This window comes from Microchirus variegatus (genome assembly GCF_963457635.1).
Source record: "Microchirus variegatus genome assembly, chromosome: 14".
NCBI lineage: Eukaryota > Metazoa > Chordata > Actinopteri > Pleuronectiformes > Soleidae > Microchirus > Microchirus variegatus.
The window spans coordinates 15,168,958-15,191,179 of NC_139815.1; the positions used below are offsets into that span (position 1 = coordinate 15,168,958).

The window sequence follows — 22,222 nt, forward strand, 5'->3', positions numbered from 1 at the left end:
TACCTTTTACCACATTCGCTCGTACACGTATTATAGTTCGCCTGAACATTTCGCAGTCGCGTTCAGCACCGACACCAACGAGCGATTCAGAACCGCATCTTTTTTTTTTTGTCGCTGTCAAGGAGCCACTTGAATTTGCTCGGCACCAAATAGAGGCAGGCAAGCGAGTGGCCGTGTTTTCTTTCAATTCTTTATATATTTATTTATGTATTTTATCAGAATGCCATTCAAATGGAAGGATAAGCATTTGCATGACAACAGGCAGAGGAGCAGAGAGAGAGAGAGAGAGAGAGACAGCCCCAGGGAGAGACAGTATCCATAAACAGGAGCTGGTCCCGCCACATTGCAATATTCTCCGTACAGACTAACAAACACACACATGGCCCTGCACATCCCGCAACACTCTGTGCTAAGTATGACAATAAAGAGAGGAAGGCTGGCTGTTTGTATTACTATTTTAGCAGGATAAAACAATAGGCTGTTTTATTGCTACAGCGCAGTGTATAAAACAACACATTTTATAAGCTCTATTTAAAGAGACATGTATTTGTTATTTTAAAACAACCCGTGGTGATATCGAATTTGACAAAAATAATGCTGTATTAAAATGCACTCGGCAGACGAGAGTTAAAAAAAAAAAAAAAAAAAAAAAAAAGGGAGAAAAAGAAAACCTAAATAAATAAATGGAAAACAGCATCAGCACACAGCGGGTCACTCGTCTTCCACTAAATTACACTGTGCTGTCAATTGCCGCCTTCAAAATGTAAAATATATGCAATAAAAGAATGAAGGGAGGAACCCACCTAATTTAAATGACTCATGGTAATTTAGAGAAATGTGCTTTAATCTAACTGCAGAAAAGCTCCAGCTATCGGAGCTTGCAAAGGGGAAAAAATCTATAAGTCATATCTATAAAGTGCTTTTCATCAGCGTATCAGAGGTCGATGCATGTATGTAAATATTGCTTGCCAGAGCAATAATGTTGTCTTTCATCACAACAGTGAATCGTTACACGCTCGCCAGTGTGTTGTGTTGTTTTTTGTTTTTTTTAACGCAGGTTCAATACACACAATTCTCCACGAGACACATACTTGCTTTGACGTGATTTGACATAAAGTTGTTATTAATTTTGGTCAAGGAAACGGAGACTGTGGAATTAATGCTGCCGTCGACGCACACATGGGAGATTGACATGAAAAAATATACAGCATAGAAATACTATGTAAGTAATTCTTTTTACAGATGCAGGATATATTTATATCAGTGAATTCAGTACATTCAATAATTGTATTCTATTTTTTATTTAAAAAAGAAAATATATATATATATTCATATACATATACATATGCACATATATATATTTATATACTTACATGTATACATATACATATATACATATATTTCTACATATATATATATATATATTTTATGTGCTGAATTTTATAAAGTTTGATACCAAGTTTCTACTGCGTGACAGAAATCCACATGTGGACACACACACAGCGGAGATGGATCGCTTGTGCGTCCGTAAGAAAGCGGCGACGCGGCAACAGAGCAAGCGAAAGACCTCACATTTCACCGGTGCCCTTCTCTAAATACAGGTCCAAATCACACACTTCATCTGGGCCCAGAGGTGGAGCCCTCCATGAGTTTAGCCCCTGTCTACTAACTCCCCCACACACACCCTCACCAACCTTCTGCCAGGCTGTTTGAGAGAGAGAGAGAGAGGGAGAGAGAGAGAGAGAGAGAGAGAGAGAGACTAAGACTAGAGCTGGGCAGTGTCAGCAGCAGCGGAACTGCTCTCCAGGCCCTGTCTTTATCCCCGCCTGAGCATTAGATGTGATTACTGCTCAGCACTCCACACTGACAGAGAGCTCCCAGAGACAGCAGGAATGGGCGAGAGACATAAAGACACACACACACAGAGAGAGGGAGAGCATGGAGGAAAAAAAAAAAAAAAAAAAAAGGGAGCACAGCTCTTTCAGTCCCTCTGCAGCTGATACAGTGATACAAGAGTGCCCCCTGCTGTTTCTGGTGTCAGGATGTTACAGACACACACATGGACATGCACACTCTTTGAAATCTAGCGACGGGGAGAAGGGAAGAGTCGACGACACCTATGCATCTGTGATTTCTGCGTTTGTACGGCGCGCCGCGGCGAGCGAGAGGCGTCTTAATTACAAGTCGGACCGTTTTAAGTGATTCGCGTCTAACTAATAGCCCCCGCGCTCCCACGTTTTTCCTCCTCTAATAAAACTTCTGTGAGGCTGCAACAAACGCATGACACATCTTTTACAACGCACCGTGGTGAGAAGTCTGACAATCCATGTAATCATGTAATTTTTTAACAACACACCCTCCCTTTTGTTGAGCATTACTGGACAGCAGGTTACTAATGTGGTTTGTATAAAAAGCACAGGCAGAGGCATGTTGAACATTGAGTAGGGAGAAAACCTTTGTTATGAGATAAAAAGGAGTCGCTGTGTATTATTATTATTATTATTATTATTATAATTAGTATTCAAATTATTATCATTGGCATTATTATTATATTATTATTGTTTTAATTATAATATAGCAATACATCCAGATGCATTTTTTTATTTTTTATTTCAATATTATGTTTCCAAAATACAAGAGGTATGGCATATATTATTTCTAAAAACCTATTTTAACACGTTCAATTTTTCTAAAACATAAGTGGAATTGGAGTCAAGTTGTGTAGGGCTGAAGTTGGTGTGCGTTTCTTGGATATTACAAAGGAAATAAATTCCATTACACCACTCCGAGTCAATGATACAGCGAATTACACAGGCTAAAACAACACAGCGAGGCCCGACTATATGATCTAAGTGGGGCTTTACCATGGTCTCCATGAGCCTCCAGTCTTTCTCAAGTTGCTCCATTGGTCTGGTCCACCAGCTGCAGAAGCGGGCGTAGCGCTGTCCCTGAAACCAGTACTGTCGCAGCCACTCGAACTCCACCTGAGAAAACACACACACATGCACACACTTAAAAAAAAAAAGTAGAATGCTATAGTTCCATCTAATCTATGCACATGAAAAACTGAAACAGCAAAAACATTTGTATATAACATTTTATAATACATTTTGAAGATCATAATCTATGTAACTTTACAAAGTCTTACATGTCTTCACAAGATAATGCATCTACTTTTAACAAAGACATAAATGAAATACAATACTTTACGGTTTAGACTAATTTGAGATTTATTCCAAAATAATCAATTCACTTAGAATCAGGAAAATTATGTGAATTAATAAAGTAATAACTTAAAATAAAATATTGCCTTCTTTCTTTTTACTTTCGAAGTACAGCTAAATTGTAATAAATAAAATAAAAATACAACTTAAAATCAATTATTTGAAAACGTCTCGGCATTGTATGAGATGTCATCATTTTGCACACATTTGCTAATTAATTTTGCCATTAGATTATTGAATTAGAATAGAATAATTTTATTTTTTGTTGTTTTAATGTTGATGCATGTACTAAATAAATGATGTCGAACTACATTCACAGTATTCACAGTTTTCAAGTGTAAAAGAAATGCACCTACCACATACAATACAACCACACCCTTACCAAACAACAGACACACACATACTGTTTATGAATGTCTGTTCACACACACACACACACACACACACACACACACACACACTTTCCAGTCAGTACACCTGAAAACTCCACCCTCTTCCCCTCTTTCACCTCCCTTCCTTCCCCTCCTCTCTGACACTCTCCCTCCATCTTGAGATTACATTCCCAGCTCGAAAATTGCTCCCCTCTCCTCCGCCACGAGTGTTTCCCTTTCCTGCTCTTTTGAAGTGCTGATTTAATCCTCACAAGGATGCTCCATGTAACCAGGTGTAGCCTATCTCTCTCTCTAAGCGCCGTCTTTCTGTGCGCGCGTTGGTGCGTTTGTACCTGCGTGAGGATCAGTGTGCTTGTGCCCCTGCCTGTATCTGTCGACATAGGTGCATTAGTGGCTTTGTTAATGTCTGTGCATACAAATGCCGATGCGAGCGTGTATGTCAAAGATTGCCCCCGTTTTGCTGCGAACGCGAGTGCGAGGCGCTGCGAGTTGCCCTCCCCCAAAACGTCCTACAAAGCATCATCCACCCAAAACAATGCGCGCTCTATTACATTTCCACGCAGACAACTGTATGACACAAAATGTAGTTGCATACAAAGGAGACGCACATCACATGGGACTGAGGGAGGTATTGTTCCTTTTCTGTGAACAATTTTGTTTATTGTTCTTCCAACACAGCTGTAGCCTGCGAAATATATCTATAAACTCACAACCGGCAGATTACTTTTCCCCAAAAGGTCTTAAGCCTCAAAAGCTCGATGTGCACATTTGCCTGTGTTTCCAGTTGCATTATTTTCATGCAGAGCCTTTTTTTTTTTTTTTTTCGACGAGACAGTCATTAACTCTCATCTAACCCCGTCTCCTACAAATTACGCTCATATACAGCTAATTTGTACTGGCTAATAAGTTCAGACCAATTTCAGCTCAGTCTAAAAACACAGCCCTCTCATTCATATCAATGAGGCCAGTCCACTGGTGACATGGATGTGCCAGTGGCGAGGTTAGAGTCCAACAGTCAGCTGGTGGAGCTTTGTAGTGAGACTATTATCAGTAACAGAGACAGAAAACTGACCACTGTGATTAAAGTTAAAGTAAGATCATATTTTACAGGATTATAGACCACTGTGTGCAGAGTTATGTGGCATTTAAAAAGTTTGAAGCTGGACTAGAAGTTAATTATGTCTCATAAGTAAGCAACACATTGCCACCTTCCGCTGTTTGAATGCAGAGCTGATTTTAGTCTGAATTCAGCATAGTGTACTTGCAATATTCACACATTTCCTTTCAACTTCTAATGTTGGTACAACAAGTTACAGCAACAAAAAACTCAAGGTCCATAGAAACAAAACTGCCATGAAAACATTTTAAAAATGAGCCTCTAGGTGACAATAGTAGGCAAGAAGACTTGCTTGGGCTTGGTGTTAAGATACTTGAAATTTAAGTTTGGTGCCAATATTGTGAAAAATGTCAAATGTCAAATCTCTGCATTAGAATGCACAACACCTTCCCCCCCACACACGTAAAAACAAAGGATAATGTTATCTTAATAAACAACTTGACTCGGGTCTGTCTTGGGTAGAAGCTACACACAGTATCATCCTGCCATTTGCTTCCAAAAGGCTCTGATCACAGCAGGGATGACATGCAAGGACCGGGGCATGTCAGGCAGAATACACAGCCAGTGGCGCTGCTCAGCAGCCTCTCAGTCACTCCATACAACACATTTTCAAAGAAATGTCATCCTTTATGGTCGCTTCAACACTCTCCAAATCCACCTCCCCTTCGATCACTACAGCTCAAACACACAACAAAAGCCTTTGAGCGCTGATACTGGACGTCCTTTTTTTTCTATCTGTCCCTCCTTCTTTCTCTATGATTGTCTGCCTGTCCTTTAGTGAGCAGAAGCCAACCTGTGTCTCCACTTTGAGCCGACATGGCTGCCTGTCCCCCACTGTGTGGGCCAGCGGCAGCCACAAAGCAGGCCATCTAAAGCAACTGAGGAGCACTGGCCAGAGTGGCATTTGGTGTCCGGCCACCCAGCTGTGAGTAACCAAGAGGGGAACCCGGACTAAATGCCACCTATCCAGGCAGACAGATCGATGATGTGTGAGAAAGAGAAAGTGGTTGTAATACCTGTTTTTGTTTTGTTTTTTTCTGTGCGGGAGAACGAGGGGGGAACTAGTGGCTCCCCTGCGGCAGTCACTGTCATCTCACCAGGTGATGGACACACTAATTACACATTAGCCCCACATTAGTTGACCAGTCTCCGCCATGGCAACTCTGGACTTAAAGCCAAGTAGCCCCCTTTTCCCATTTAATGAGGCGCACCTTCACAGTATTCCCAGAGCGGGTCCAATCAATTTCCCGGCCAGGGCCCTGAGGTTGGAACTGATGAGAGTGGGATCGATCCCACTCTGCCGTCCTCTGTTTACCTCTGCAAGAGTAGTCAAACAAACCTCTGTGATACTGTACATACACATATTGCCGTATACATTCCTATTCCTATTTATAAAAATGTTTGCATCCGTTCCTTTAATTCTATCCCAGGCCACAGAGGTAAAAGTGGCCCTGGCTGCCATGTCGGTTGCTGGTGGAGAGGAACCACTTCACACCAATGCGACTAATCATTAAATTGCACTTGAATCACTTCATTAAATCTTTTTTTCTCAGGGTAAATTTCTTTGCAGAAGTCAGAACAGGTAAAGCCAATTACTTTTAGAACATTTTATCCCTTGTGGGTAGATCTCTCTTTGTGTAGCACTTTCAAAACAAACTTACAAAGTACAAAGACATTAAAAAACTCAATAAACCTGTGGGATGAACAATAAACATGCCTCACATGAATTAAAAACATTGTAAAAGGGTAATAAAAGTGGTATATACGGGAGGAATTACAAGCAAGGACTACAAACTGCTGGCATTAATAATTTTCAAGAAGTGATTCGTAAGATTACAGTGATATTGCCACTATAAGCCCCACAGCCAAACAAAGACCGACGCGCCTGCCACCTGGGGACACACATGCTGGCCTGAAAAACAGGACAGAGGAAGGTCACACACTCCTGCTTCCACACAGTTTACTTTCTGCCAGAACATGTGCTGAAACCTTGTCCCACCCTTCAATATTTACTGTGGGGAGACTAGCATCATTAGAAGGGGTCCCTCAGGGTACTCTGTCACACACCCACCTGGGAAGTGACACAGTGGCTTTAAATGAGACAAGACGTTTGTGTCTAGGATTAGCATTTCAAAGACAAACATGCACACAAGGGCCGTGTGGTGATGCTATGTGAGACTACCCCCCCCACCACCGCCGCCACCACCTTAGACAGGAGGTAAGATTAGAAAGAGACAGTCAGAAGGGCTGCGCCTCACAAACAGGTTGGAATTTCAGTTTTCTTCATTTCTGTCTCTGCCTCCCATCAACCCCTACTTCATCTCAACATCCTGGCCCATCCCCAAACACGCATACTCAGATGGAAAATGCTCTGCTTCATCATCGTCACACGTCAGGACCCACCCCATGTCAAACCTACACCCTCCCTCCCATTGCACCTCGTTGCACAATGTCAATGACACATCAGCCACTGCTAGCTCACTGTTTAGCGCTTTTTTTACGGAAAGGCCCATAAGGCACTGCTCAGGTCAGGCTGCCAGTGCTTCTCAGCCTTGTTTGCTCCTTGGTCGTCCATGTCAAACATGACCTATGCAATATGCGCCCGCCAAGCACCGAATTGTGCTCCCATCATAAATAACTCCACTAACAATACATCACATAAGTGGGTGTTCTGCTCTCATGGGCAACTCCAAACAAATGGCCGCATCGATCATTGCGAGTGCCAGGTAGGGTGGGCTTGAGCCCCCGAGAGCATCCCCCCCTTACTTAAACCTATACACATAATAAAAATGTGTGCACCTGCAATATTATAAATAGCATCCAGTTTTCCTAAGTACATCTGCCATGGCCTCCTGGTGGGGCCCATACTTGGTAATCCTGTGGCGCTATGAGGCTAACTAGCAGGTGCTGCTAGTTCAACTAATGCAGCACTCCCCTGACACAGACAGTGCTATTGTTTGGCGATGCTGAATAATTAATATTGTCTACAACCTTTAAACAACCTTACGTCAGACTCATCTGTCATGGCGTCCTGCTGAGAAGCCTGGGCCCCAGCGTCAGCTACGATGTGCGCTTTAAGCCCAGGGGTGTAAAGGGGGAGAGGTGAAGTGCGATATTAACTGTTGGCCTGCGGCAGGCTAAACCAGGAGGTTGATGGCTTCACAGACGGCCCCTCACGTGCTTCTATTTTTGACCTCACTCCATCCCTCAGTACACCCAGCCAGCATCACTCATTATTGTGTGTGAAAAGGGGTTAGTGAGGGGAGCGGGGCACGACTCCATCTTTAGATAACATATGGAGAGGCTATTGCCTTACAATCCATCACAGGCCTGGACAAATGAGAACAACGGGAATTTCATATTGGAGGCACCTCCCTGAGTAGAAACAACAAGGTAAGTAGAAAGTGGAAAATGGTTCTGATTCCCGCTCAGTTGTTTACAGATGGTTGCCATATTTTCAGAGGACCGTAAGCATCGCAGCTCCCATGATGCAAGAATGGAGGAATGGAAGTAGCATATATCAAACCATTGTGTGCCATTTTGTATGGCAGCTACTCAATAAATGTATCATTTTCTCGTTTGATAGTTCAATTATTTATGTCAAAGCCACAGTTTCAATTAAATGACTCATGATAGTGACATTGTAATATGAAACTCATATTTTTTTTACCAAATATTATTAGATGAGCCACTTTGTATTGGTTCAGAACTACTGCATACACAGGTGTTTAAATCCAAAGCACAAATGCAAGGTTGTTTAGGTGAATTAAAGTCCTGTTAGTCTTAACATTGGAATAGATAGATGGACAAGAATTAAAGCAGGCAATCACAGAGTGTCGTATGAAAACTGGCATTATAAAGGTATAAACCTTTATGCCGCAACGTTTATGTCATAATTTACCCTGGAATTTCCGATTATATTGGGTTTTCATCAGTAGTGACTTTGTAAATTGTCATGTCTTGTTTTTTTTTTCTTATTTCTTCATATTGACTGCAACAATGTCAGTGTAATTAAATCGTTTCTTATACCAATATCAACATTCCCACAAGTGACTAAGACACAAAGGTTCTCTGCATATTGCGATGATGATGGGTGAAGTTTGGGGTATGTTAAATTTGCTTCACAGTACAGGCCTCTGGTTGACTACAAGGGGAAAAAAACAAGCATCAGGTATTTCCAAATGCTGTTCCAGATCTATAAAATGAATAGTTGAGAAATCAGTCAAACACCAGGTTCCTACAGCGACAGTATATTATCATCATGCTGAAGAAAAGAAATCATGCAAAACCCATAGAAATACGTCTGCCCAAGCATGCAAACACACATGCATATTGACATGAAAACATGTCAAACACAAAAACACACACCACTATGTCCCCACCTCATTGTGAATCTCCTCACAGTGCTGTAGCGTTGTCGGCAGCAGGGCCAGCAGGCTGTGGGAGCCTGTCTCTGGGTCAGTGTGGAGGTTAGACAGGGCCTCTTGGCAGCGCGACTGGATGTAGGTCAGGGTCCCTCTGGAACACTGGTACAAAAGTATGAGACACAGTGTTGTACAAGTAATTTTCATGCAGGGTTTAGGCCTTGAACCTGTGTGACATGTAAAAAGATCTACCCAGGTAAAAGAACTCTCATCGTGACTACCAGTCATTGTGTAGCGTTATGATCATAAAGATGTTGCTATCACCTACATTAAGTCTTATATATGTGATCATGCTTCTCACTGGATTATAAAATGAACAATTTATATGACTGTTTTTTATTGAATTAGTAAAATACAACTTCAGATTTCAAACATCTCTCCATTCCTATCTGGAAACATCACTTTTTGAATTTTGTTGGAGTTGTTTACCTGAAACAGTGTTGAAGGTTTTCCTTTAATATAGCGCATAAAGTATGAGGAGCAATCCTGACTGAAAGCAAAAACTTGAAATGTTATCAACCATTCAAAAGCAAAAAATCTGAATCTGTGTGTTTGCTTCTCACCTCAGCCATTCTGTGCGTGGAACTAAAGCGTGCATTGTCTCCAGCGAGGACACAGTGCTGATGGGTACTGTTCAGGTCATCTGGTAAATAAAGAGAAGAGAAAACTATCAGTTCGACTAGAAACCATATTTTTATCCAACAGTATAATAACTTTGCACATTACAAAAAAAATCAACTTAAAGAATACAATAACAGTTGTGGTTGTGTTATCTCGGTGTGGGTTGAATTTATAGTAATTAAAAATTGAAAAGACCATTAAAAGAAAAATAGCTGATAACAGAAAAGCAGATGAAGATCAGAGCGTGGAGGAACATGACAAGTAAATCACCTTGTGCTCTCAGACAGATTGCGCCGCACCGAATCGAATAGAGTGAGCAGCATTGTACTATAATTTTAATTACCAAACAAAACCAGATTGCACTCAATCTGTCAAGATGGAAGATCCATACCAACAAACATTTGTCCAATATCACAAGAGCTTTACAAAGAGGACTTACTGCTGTTTCCTGTGTATCTCTCCATGTGCTTCTTTGTGTGTATAGATGTTTCTCAGCTCTGCCATTATTTGCCTCATACCAATAATTAATTTAGCCATGACAGAGCTGTCATTCACAGCACATGTGCATATTTACATCCGCCTTGAGCAAGAGTACACCGTCTAATGCCTGTGATTTGAAAGTCAAACAGCCAAATGGTTTGGGAGAAAGATATTATTGTTTGGTGGGTGAAAAAAAAAAAGGCTGGTGACAAACAAAACAACTTGCCGGTGTTTTCTTCACCCTGATGAGATTGTGAAGAATTAGGTCTCTGGGCAGAATTACTCTGCGTCTTTAAAACTGTTTATATCCAATAACAAATTATCTCCATCAATCTGCTCTTTTCTTGGCGCGTCTGATGCGTCAGTGGGATCAGGAGGGAGTAGAGGCAAACTCGATAACTGTAATAAATATTTATCTTTCTTTCAACCCCTGCGCCTGCTGCCACTTGTCCTCCGTTTCCAGGAAGCAGGCTTTTAAATATATTGGGTCAACTCTTTTCTCCAGTCCCCCTGTGCATTGGGAGCTGGAAATCTGATTATTGAACAGGCACGGTGTCAAGAGTTGCATTGTTCTTTTTTAACCACTAAGATTCCATTTGGGTGGAAATGATGGTGATTCAATTTGCCTCCAGCAGCTCAGACATTAGCAGTTCAAAGAGGCCATCCTGTGACAAACAGTGTTGAAAAGTCATTACGGTGTCTGTGGTTATATGCGACGGTAGAATTCTTTTAATACCACAAAACTACTTATACCGTGTATGTCACTTAAAATACTGGTACAATTTACTTTCACACTTGGTTTAGCAGTGTTGAAATGGTGGTGAAGGCAAATCATCCGTCCAATAAGCTGGAAACTGCATTCTCTGCATGTGTGAGAACATTTATTTTTGTGCATAGGAGCTGTGCAAATTTATAGGAGCACATTGGTGCGTCAAGCCAAGTCCTTAATGCAGGTAGACAGAGAATACGTAAGACAGCCAAGGACTGTGTGAGCTGCTATCGTTGTGCAGCAGTTGGCCTCTCAAGGGCGTACTCGCCGAGTGGAGCATAAATCCCTACTGATCCGCGACAGTCAAGTCCCATTAGAATGGTCTGCACAACAGCCCATCACTCTATTATCATGGCTGGCCTGAAAGTGACTGTTCTATTGTAAATCTTATCCAGCCAAAGGAGGTTGGCTCCAAGCCCTTTATATTCGGTACAGACATTTCTGCACTCCTATGACAACATAGCCGCGCTTCAAAGAGTCAACTTCAGGAATTCATTAAAACATTCATATTTGTTACTAGGAAAATATATTATTCAGAATGACAAATGCGTATTAGTGGCATATCTGAAAGATGCTCCGTCCATAGTGTAGATACAAGGGAAAACTGTAATATAATATTCAGTTAGATATACAGATATATCACATAATGCCTTTTTGCAGTGCATTTTTAGGATGATAAAGCCATTTCTCTAATCGGTTGGAGATTTGACTACATGACATTCAACGTTGGCTGGCTCGGGTCACTTTAAACATCCTTCCCTGAATTTCAACCCAATCACCGCTTCCCTGACACCGAGAACTTCCCACAGCAAGATGGTGTCATAGGGATGTTATTGGCCAGGGGATGAGAAGAAGACTAGATAGTTGGGGATCTGCTAGCAGTGTTCAAAAACAGTGTTCCCGGTGACCAAAATGTCATTTAACTACCTTTTGAAAAACTCAGTTACTCTAAGTGGCTTCTGTCTAGCCACTCTCCCTTAAAGGCCTGATCGATGGAATGCTGCTGAGGTGGTCTTCCTTCCAATCGTGGCATTCCATCTAGCTCTCCAGGACTAAGCCTAAATCAGTCTGTCATCCTCAGTCCACATTGTCTGGCAGTGGTGTTTCAGTCTGCTCTGCTCTGGTGTGATTTAATGGATGTAGGCTGTGGGTATGAGTCTGCCATTGGCCATGTATCTCAGGTGTCATTCTCCTCCTCTTCCATTTCCAGACAGTTCTGCTTTTCAAAACATCCTTTACTGTAGGAAAAAAAAAACCCAAGAACCTGCAGGCTAGTTACTTACATGTTAAAAATGGCAAGTTTTGACAAAGATCACTCAAGCAAGATATGACATTTTTCACGGGAGAATCTTCATGGTGACTCAGCCATTTCAACGACAGCGATTGCTTCCCTGTGTGCACATGTTCCACCAAACGTGGTTCCCCTCAACACAATTTTTGCAGGGGCATCATTCATGGACGTTGTGAAGGAGGACATGAGGACAGTTGGGATAACAGATGAGCACATGAGGGACAGCAGATGATCCGCTGTGGCAACCCCTAAAGAGAGAAGCTGAAAGAGGAAGATCTTTGCTGCCTGGTACGATCACCTAACCTGCAGGGCGAGAACATTCAAAGTCATCCTCACACAAAAACTCAAAATGAAGGAAATCCCCTACATAAGTATTTGAAACTGACTAAAGGATGCCAGTTGCGATTTACTTTTCTCAGCCAGAAGGGACAAGTATTAACGTCACATAGTGGTGCACATGACTAGCACTGTTGCCTCACAACAGGAAGGTTGCTGGTTCATATCCTGGCAGCCTTGCGACCCTCATGTGGAGGATAAAACAGTAGAAAACCAATGGATGGATGGATGGATGGATGGATGGATGGATGGATGGGAGAGGTATTAGTTCACTCTCATTATAACAAACACTGACAGCATATGTGATATATTCAAGATGGATATGCATACTTGCTGTTGGAGGGATCAAATCACTGATCTTTTAATCACACAAAAGCCTCTCTAAACACAAGGTCAAATGCTTCAAGAATAATCATCACATATGAAGTTGACTACCAGATTAGATAGCGGAACAAGGATATAATAAAATAAAGAAGATCCTCTTGGTGTATTAATTTTAACACACATATTGGGAACAGTTATGTTGTTAGAATTGGGACATCGGCACATTATCACAGAGACACATCTGTCTGTACAGTCAAGGACTGACACTGAGTAACACGGCCAGCATTACATGGGAATTAGGACAAATCATATTGGAGAATAAAAGTAGGAACAGAGCAGGTGCCTTGACATTCCTTGTTTCAGATGAAGGGATTGAGAGTTCGCAGTTATTGTTATATTATAATGAAATAGATTGCATTTTAAAATCCATCCACCCAACTAGAGTCCCAGCTTATTAAAGTACACATGCTTCTGCTGTGATGTAGATATTTGTCCTCACATTCAAAGAATATGAAAAAGCAACAAAGGCCAAAAAGGTTAAAATGAGAAGGGTGGAGGCGTTTGCTACAGCCAAAAGCATTAAGCTTTGATTTACACCCTGTGGCTTGCTGGCTGTCCTCTCTAAGGAGACATAATAAGCACTGGGTCACAGGACTTCAAAAAATAACATTTGGTTTTGGTAACCTCTCTAATGCACACTACTTCATGAAACCTTAAAGCTCTGTGTCCAGGCCAAGTAAACCCACTTACACGCACTCACACACATAAACATGCCTCAGTTCCTTCAGAGAGGGTTAGAAGAAGAGAGCATTAGAATGACTGGAGTGCATCCTGTTGCCATGGGTCATTTGGAACAAAGTACAATAAGCACAAAAACACAGGTTAAACAAAAAAGGTTTCTTCCTCCACAGTCAGACATGGTGATTAAAGTGGTTAAGTTGACTGAGCACCGTGTTTACAGGCACGTGTGTGTGTGTGTGTGTGTGTTTTCACAGGGAGATTTAGTACCTCTCATGTAATAGCAGTCTCCAGACTCCAATGGCAGCACTAGGCCAGGTGTGTGGATGTCCCAGGCTACCTTCAGCCCAACCCTCCAGCACGCCTTCTGCCCGCTGCCGCCCTCACCGCCTCCACCTGTCAGTCACACACAGCAAAACTCACTGGGATATTTACATTTTACGTTTACGTATTCACGTTCCAGGCAGTGGGTTAATGGGTTCATTCAGTGTGACTTAAAACTGGGTATAAAAGTTCATCATGCTTCAAGTTCCAATGCATAACTTTTGTTGGCCTCCTGGGAAATTCTAATTACCAAAACACTGCCAGTGCCTCTCCATAATGTACGCCTTAATATCACATCACCAAAACCCCTGTGCTATCCAGTTGCGAGGTGCATTTATCCTATCATGCTGCTCTACATGTGGAATATATAGCATTTTAAGTCATATTCCAATCAGCTGCAGCCATTTTGCTCTCCTCACAGTATGTTGTTGCTGTGCTCCCTCCTTGGCTTTGTCAGTCTTAAAGTAAAAATGAATGAGTTGCTGTTAAATTTCACCGTGGCATAAGAGATTCAAAACATACTGAGAAAGACAGAGAGGGTTGTCATAGCTTAATCAGCATTGTGTGAACTAATAATGTCCATAGCTTGAACATATTTGTATTTAAATGTTACATACACTCTGAGAAGTAAGGGTTCCAAAAGGGTCCTTCTACAAGGGCTGAGGTTCTACCTGGAACCATTTGCTTCTGAAAAATCCTTTCCAGAAGAAAGGGTTTTTCCAAGGGTTCTTGGTAACACTAATGGTTCCAGTAAGAACCATTTTGATACAGAGAACCCTTTAAAACCCCTTTCCTGAATAAAGGGTTTTAAAAGGGTTCTTTGTGGAACCCTCCAAAGGTGTTCCAGGTGGAACCTGTTTTGGCTCCAGGTGGAGCCAAAACATTTTCTCCTATCAGGACAACCTTATATGGTTCTACTTAGCACTTTTATTTCTAAGAGTGTAGTACACCCTCAAACATATAACAATTTAATGGGAATTATGTGTTTTATCCCATTAGAAAACCAAGGATTTTGTACATTGACTAAATAATTAACACGTTTTCCACATCTGCAAGAGAAATCAAAAACATTACATGGAAAATTGTTGAAATCATTAATTGAAATGCTTTGAGTCATGTCAGTCACAAAGCACAATAAACATTCATTAGTAAAGTTGGGGCCAAAAACAAATCATCTTAAATAATAATAATAATAAAAAAAAGAATTACCACTATGAGAAGCAAGGAAGTCGATAATTAAATCCACCAAAGCAACCACCCAAACAATGGATGTTAGGTGCCTCTCTATCCAGAAAGTACAAATCACTTAAAGGCTGAGCAGAGGAAATAATGTGTTGGTGTGAGATTATTGGCTGTTAGCACAAGATCTTTATGCTACCTTATGCTGTGCAAGAGGAAATAGATGGATAAAAGCCCTTGATGGTATTTAGTGTGTGCAAGAGTGTGTTATTAGACAGCAGGTATCCACTGATACTGTAACCACCTCCCCTATTCTTCTCTCTTCTTCCATTGTTACATGGCACACGAAGAAAACAAGATTTGGCTTGGCTGGCCAACACCCCTCAGCAAAATCAATACTAAAGTCTTTTTGGGCCTCTCTACCCCACAGCTGCCTTTTCCTTTGCTCAGCACGGATAAATAGTAACTTAATTTGGAGCCATTGTGCTCTGAGAGCTAATGACAGCACTCCCCAAGGCTTCAGGAATGGTGGAAGATCATCCTGAGCTGGAAAACACTCAGTTGTAACAGATTCCTTTGAATCAGCACAGCAGAGGAAAAACACAGCTCGGAACACTTTTCTGGCTGAAGAAAGTAAATACAAGGTGAGGCTGCTGAAAGAGGAAAAAAGCCTCTCTTGGGTGTCAAGCTAAACATCTAGTGTCTGTAAATCTAAGATACCTAATGCAGTGTGTTTCTTTCTTCTCCGAAAGCGCAACATTCCTCAAGGTAACAATTTCATTAGCTGCCTTTGGGAGCCCTCAGAGCCAGCGACGCGAATATATCTCTATGGCACTGCGCTCAGACTTTCCTCTCTTAAGTCTGGAGCTGTGGGGTCACTCACAACTAGAAAAGACACAGCTGCTAAGCAAGGCAACATGTTACAGCACAGTGTTTGAAGCTCATGTTCACAGGGTCAGAGTTGAAATGGCTTAGAACAAATCATCGCAGCAGACCTCTAGAGCAGGTGTTTCTGGTTAAGAAACCCCGACGAAGAAAGTGCAGCTGTAAAACGTGTTGGGATGTCAGAGTAGTTGGCACTACACCTGTGTAATACTGTAAAATTTAATTTTCACGACACAGATGCAGGCCTTGTTGAGCTCTCACCTTTAGCACTACAGACCATGTACAGCGGAGGTTCTCAGAGTGGTGGCGGGTCTAGAGCCACAGCAGGGGAGTGTGGATTCTCAAGGGAAAGATATAGAGTGAAACTAAACTGCACGGTTTTACAGTAATTTATTCAACTGGGGATCTTATATGCTAGTCGCTTTACTGAATATTGTTAATGATTGATTAACAATGTTCAACAACTGTGCGATCGATGTAATTTGATGAGGAGGTTTTTATTTAACAATATGTTTAACTACAGGAAAAGAAGAAGTCATGTTGCACAACTTAACATTGTATCCTCTAATGAGCTGCATTAGAAATTTTATTTAAAATGTACTAATTTGCGTTGATAGGTTATTAAATTTTGGTTAATCCAAAAATAGACGTTTTGATAAGTGTGTTCTGAGCATTGATTTAACAAGAAGAAATAGATGGTGTTTTGTTTTCATATTATAAACTATATATATATATAATATAAATAACACTGACCTAATTTTAAACCCGATACTTTTGACAGGACGGTGCTCTCATCTCTCACCTTTTTGCGCATACTCTAGAAAGCAAACTTCCCCTCCGACTGAAATTCTCTCTTAACACAATCAGCCACCACGATCAGCTCTTGAAAGATAGTGCACTCCGTAATTAAGAGACATTAATATCCAAGGAGTACAGTCAGGAGCACTTTTCAAAGCATGGCTCATTATTCCATATCAGATAATTGCACATCGATCATTTCTCGGGGAAATGATTTAGATGAGATGCGGCGTGTGCGATAAGTCCTGTTTGTTAGACTGCACTGTTGACCGTGTGTTAAGAGCTCAGATCCAAATGTCTGTGATCTCCCAACGCACACGGCGCGATAAGGCTGTCAGCAGCAAGGCAGTGATGACATTTGATAATGCTCTGACACTATCTCATAGATGAATCTGATGGTTGCCTCACCAGAGGCCATGTCTACAGCTGCTACAGTGCTGCTGTAGGGCCATAATGCACAAGGTTAGCTGCATCTGATCCACTAAAAAGCCACAGAGATAAGTTGATGGGAAACTGAAGTGAAAAAGAAAAAAAGGAATCCCAATTTCAGAAACAAAACGCCACAGACATTGTGGGTTTAAAGTGTTATACTATGTGTTTAGCTTGAACCCTTACCTTTGTCATCATGACAGCTATGGCTATAAACAGCCACCGGTGAATGAGTGATAAGGTTCTCATCGTGGTGCCACCCCACTGCCATTTTCCCCATTCCGTAGTATGGCTCCTCTTTCAGCTGGCTCATAGCTGCTGGATCCATGTAGTTGAGCAGGGTGACATTGAACTTGTCCAGACCAGTGAATACCTGTGGTGGACTGGGCTGGGAACAGCCCTGCACACTTTCCTGGTCCTCCTTGTCTTCTATGTGGTCATCTGACAGGCTGCACTTTAGCTTGGCCACAGATTTCCCACGGGCCCCAAGTCCCACTGGTTCAGCCTCTGTGCCAGTGATGGGCTTCGACGCCCAGCTAGGGCCTTTCCCTTCACTCTGTTGTGAGACACTGGTTCCACTGGGTTTGACCTGGGAGAACTCTCCCTCCTCACTGCTGTGTCTGGACTCAGTCTCCCAGTCGCCTTCTTGTTTTGACCCTGTGCAGCCTTCTTCACTGTGTTTTGACTCAATGTCCCACTCCTCACTGTGCTTGGACTCCGTGTCCCCCTCCTCACTTTGTCTGGATTCCGAGTCACCTCCATCACTGTTCTTTGAGTCTTCGCTGTGTTTAGACTCTGTGTCCCCCTCTTTACCCTGTGTGGCCTCCACCTCCCCCTTCAAACATTGTGTCAGCCTGTCCCCTTCCTTCAGATCAGACACATCAGAGCAGAAGAAGGTGTTAAGCTCCCACAATGCTTTGCAAGCAGCTCTCAAGTCGGGGTCACAACAGTTTAGTCCTTTGACCTCAGAGTCCTCACTGTGCCAAGGGATGGCAAAGAGCCGCGTGTCCAGATAGCGATAGGTGTGGCCCGGCTCCCCAAAAAGAGCCCGCGACACGGCGGTGAATACATCTCGGTCTCGAACGCGAACCAGATCCTTCAAAAGACAGCCCTTGCTTCTCAGTGTGAGCAGAGCTGCCTGCACCCTGCCATGGAGCTCAGCAGGCAGCGAGCAGGATCTCCTTAGAATAAGGCCAGAGTAGCTGGCGTCCCACTGGGAAACAAAAATTACTTTTTTTTTATCATGATGATGCTGACAAATATCAAAAATATTATAAAGCCTACTAAGCACAGTCAAACTGAGGCTGACTCACCAGTTGCTGAAAGCCTCTATCTGAAGGTCCCAGGAAGGGAATCTTCTGGTCTCCCAACTCCTGAAGTAACTTCCGCCTCTGTGGAACAAGTGAAATGTATAATCAGCAGTTGGAATCTACTGCGTTTAACTACCTCATGGGTATTTTTCTACATACTAACATTGGCAATGACCTAATGGAAACCTAAGGAAGGAGTTGGTGTGAGGTGCAAATTACAAAGAAAAACTTACAACCTTCACCTTCTAAAACTTAAGTGCTGAGGTGGAAAAACACAAAATTACAAAGTCTTTGCCAAGGCCTCAACTTCCAAACTTCATATCACGGTACCTACTCAGCTTAGCCTAGACATGTTAATACATTAAAACGTTGCCGTCTGCAAAAAACATTATCCATTACAGAACTTGTTATTCTCCACAGTCAGGTTCTAAGGCTCCTTAAACTTTGGCACTTCAATCGGGGTAATGAAAACACAAAGTTGGAATGAAAGGCAGCAGCATTTAGCGGACGTGAAAACAACTTCAAACACCTTGCATCAAATATGTTATTAAGGAACAGCAAACAGTCTCAACAGCAGTAGTGAAATGTGAACAATAATAGTCCGAACTGACTACAAATAACTGCAATAACAAAAACAAAATGACTATGAATAATTTTTCAAAAAAAACAAAAGTGATGCATTCAAAAGTGACCTTGATATCACAGAAGCCTGGTAACCAGTGGCTTTTCGCAAGATTTTCACAGTTTTATGATTTTTGCGAAGGCTGCTATGGGGATCCTCACAACTGTATAAATAAACGTCGGCCTGTGCCATACAGAGCTCCTCCAATAAAACCGTTAACCTGGTGGAGCAATCAAAGTGCCTTTCTCTGGGCCACATTCCACTCTTACCTGTAAATCCCAATGGCAACGGGTATAAAAACTGTATTCTCAAATAAATTTCACACCTGCTTCCCCACATTGTCCCTTCTTCCCTCATGTATGTGCAGACGTGAATGCACACACAAAACCTCTTCATGGTCTCTCAGAACCTGACGAAGGAGAAATTAATGTAACTAACATGCCACTGTCTTTTTACATCTGTCTTGGGCAATGGCCTGCGGATTTACTGCCTGGTGGATGGGACAGTTAAAGCAGAACCAGTACTGTGTATATTTCCAAGACATTTACAACAAATATCTCACATTTCTTCTGCCCTAATAACGCCACAGACCTCATGTGGCACACCGCAGGCTTTATGGAAACCAGCTGCTAAAATATGTCCTACGCTTTCAGTTGAAATAATATGTCCTCTTAATAACGCAGACATGCAGGTATAAAAAGATGTGTGTCCTGACTCAAAAAGGGGCTGGATCAAAAAAAAAGAGGGCAAGTGGTGAAACTGTGCATTAAAGACAGGACAGATGAAAACTGATCCAAATAAAGAAGGCAAGAGAAATGGGAGGGTAACACATCTGAGGCATTTTGGTGGATTTACCTTCAGGGCTGAATCTTTACCTTAGGCTAAACAACACAACACCTGCCGAAAGTTCTCTTAAAAGATGCACATGAGTGTACAGGCCTTTTGAGTTATTCTGAAACCAAAAAATAGACTTACAGACAGTTGGACTCTAAAAAACAAAACAACATGCACTATTCATGACCAGACTGCATTCAAAGGCAGTTGGAGAAAATTGACAACCTGACACACATTCATTGGTGTCAAATTCTAACTTATGACAGATGCTCAAGATATCAAGGTGAGGCTATGGGCTGTGGTTGTATGTGTGTGTGTGTGTGTGTGTTGCTACGAGTCTGTATCCTAGCATCCATCTACTGTAGCAGTGTGCACATGCAGTAAATAAGAGATCATTACAGTCTGCTTTATTCAGAAAGTGCAAGGCACTACTTTATACACAGGCACAATACTGAATGGAGTGTGTGGGAGTGTAACAGTGCGCGTGTGTGTGTATGTGTGAGGCTTCCAGACACACACACACACACACACACACACACACACACACACACACACACACACACACACACACACACACACACACACACACACACACACACACACACACACACACACACACACACACACACACACACACACACACACACACACACACACACACACACACACACACACACACACGCCTTTCCTAAAAAACACACAACCGGGGTAGTGAGCATGATGCCTCAACCCCAAATGCACACATCCAGGGCTGTCACACACTTGTCAAATACATCAAGCTACTCAGAAATTCCACAGAAAAAAAGACAGACAAGAAGTTACCTGAGCCCTCTGAAGCAGATGGACTCTGAGTATCAGAGGACCGCCGTGTCTGTCTCCGTGTCTGTGCCTGATTCTAGTAGAAAAACCACGAGGTGCAGGGGAAAAAAAAAAGGTCTGCATTTCCACTCAGACCCAAGAAACAAGATTACCAATCCCATAATAATGCTGATATTTCACGGTAGCCTTGCCAACCATCTGCGCTGAGTGATATATCTGATGCTTCTTCCATTTTTGTTTAATCTCTCTCTTCCTTGATGGGATTATTCCCTTAGCCAGACTGTTTATCACAGCAAAACATATTAGGTATAATAAGCTCAATTGGTTTGCTTTGATCCTGGACTATAAAAGATACCAAACTGTGTAGAACGCATTCATTAATTTAATTTCTTTCCCATCTGTGACACTTGAATGGACACTTTCTTCAAAGCTTTTTTTTTTTTGTAGAGTAGATTAATGTCCAGTGCTAAGCATCAATAGCTCAAAAGAGCCAGATAACTTTGCTGCTGCGGGGATAAAAATGCTCTTTCTGTCTAACCTGGTTCTGCCGTAGAAAATACTGTTCATGGGGATGAAATGGAGTGATGAAAATGGACACATGAATCCCACTGGACTTGTCCAGATTTGGCTAATGCATGATAACAGCTGATAAAAGCTATAATGTAGAGTAAACCTTGAAGAGGACTAGTCGGTAAAGTTGTCACCCCATAAAGAAGAGCTCATGTTCTCCGCAGCATACTTCTGGTCTTTCATCTCTTCTTTAGTGTTCTAGCTCTTGCCCATATGATATCAATATGTTCCTCTTTGTCAACAATGTAAGACAAGATGTACACCATATTGTTGTGCTCCAGCTAGAGGATGAAAGTTCTTCTATTAATACAGGTGCCTCAGAGTGCAGACAGACAGAAAGTCAAACAGGTCAACTCAACTGTAATGAGAGATAGCTGTGTAACAGAGCTCTGTGTTTAAACAGCAAACCATTGGTACTTGTGTGACACCCATTTCAGAACTGCTCTCCGTCTGCAAAAGTGATGGTGAATCAACAATTTTGACAAGGCGGCTGTAAAACGCCGGGCTCAAACAGACAGACTACCCATGTACATCAAAGGCGCTTCCGCCCTGCTCCATTTGGCGGCGGATCGCAGAATGTAGAGAGTTTGTGCGAAGCGACAGAGGGTGTTGAGAGGAACAGGGAGTGCCCACTCCACCAGAACAATTCCGTTTGAATCCACAGTGCATAAAGAGGTAGAATACCCTTGCATTCAGTTTTAAACATGAACTCAGTGAAGAAAAACACACTAGAGCA

The 22,222-nt window shown here is 42.1% G+C and overlaps 1 protein-coding gene across 1 annotated transcript in view; it reads right to left on the bottom strand.

Annotated features, from left to right (window-relative positions):
- fto (FTO alpha-ketoglutarate dependent dioxygenase) overlaps positions 1-22,222 on the bottom strand; it is a 120,916-nt gene that overhangs the window by 79,189 nt on the left and 19,505 nt on the right. Inside the window, exons 2-7 of the mRNA XM_083901248.1 lie at positions 18,645-18,722; positions 17,518-18,544; positions 13,987-14,112; positions 9,721-9,800; positions 9,116-9,259; positions 2,865-2,984 (exon numbers count right to left, since the gene is read on the bottom strand). Coding sequence (XP_083757374.1) covers positions 2,865-2,984; positions 9,116-9,259; positions 9,721-9,800; positions 13,987-14,112; positions 17,518-18,544; positions 18,645-18,722 — 1,575 coding nt within the window. The remainder of the gene's footprint in view (positions 1-2,864; positions 2,985-9,115; positions 9,260-9,720; positions 9,801-13,986; positions 14,113-17,517; positions 18,545-18,644; positions 18,723-22,222) is intronic.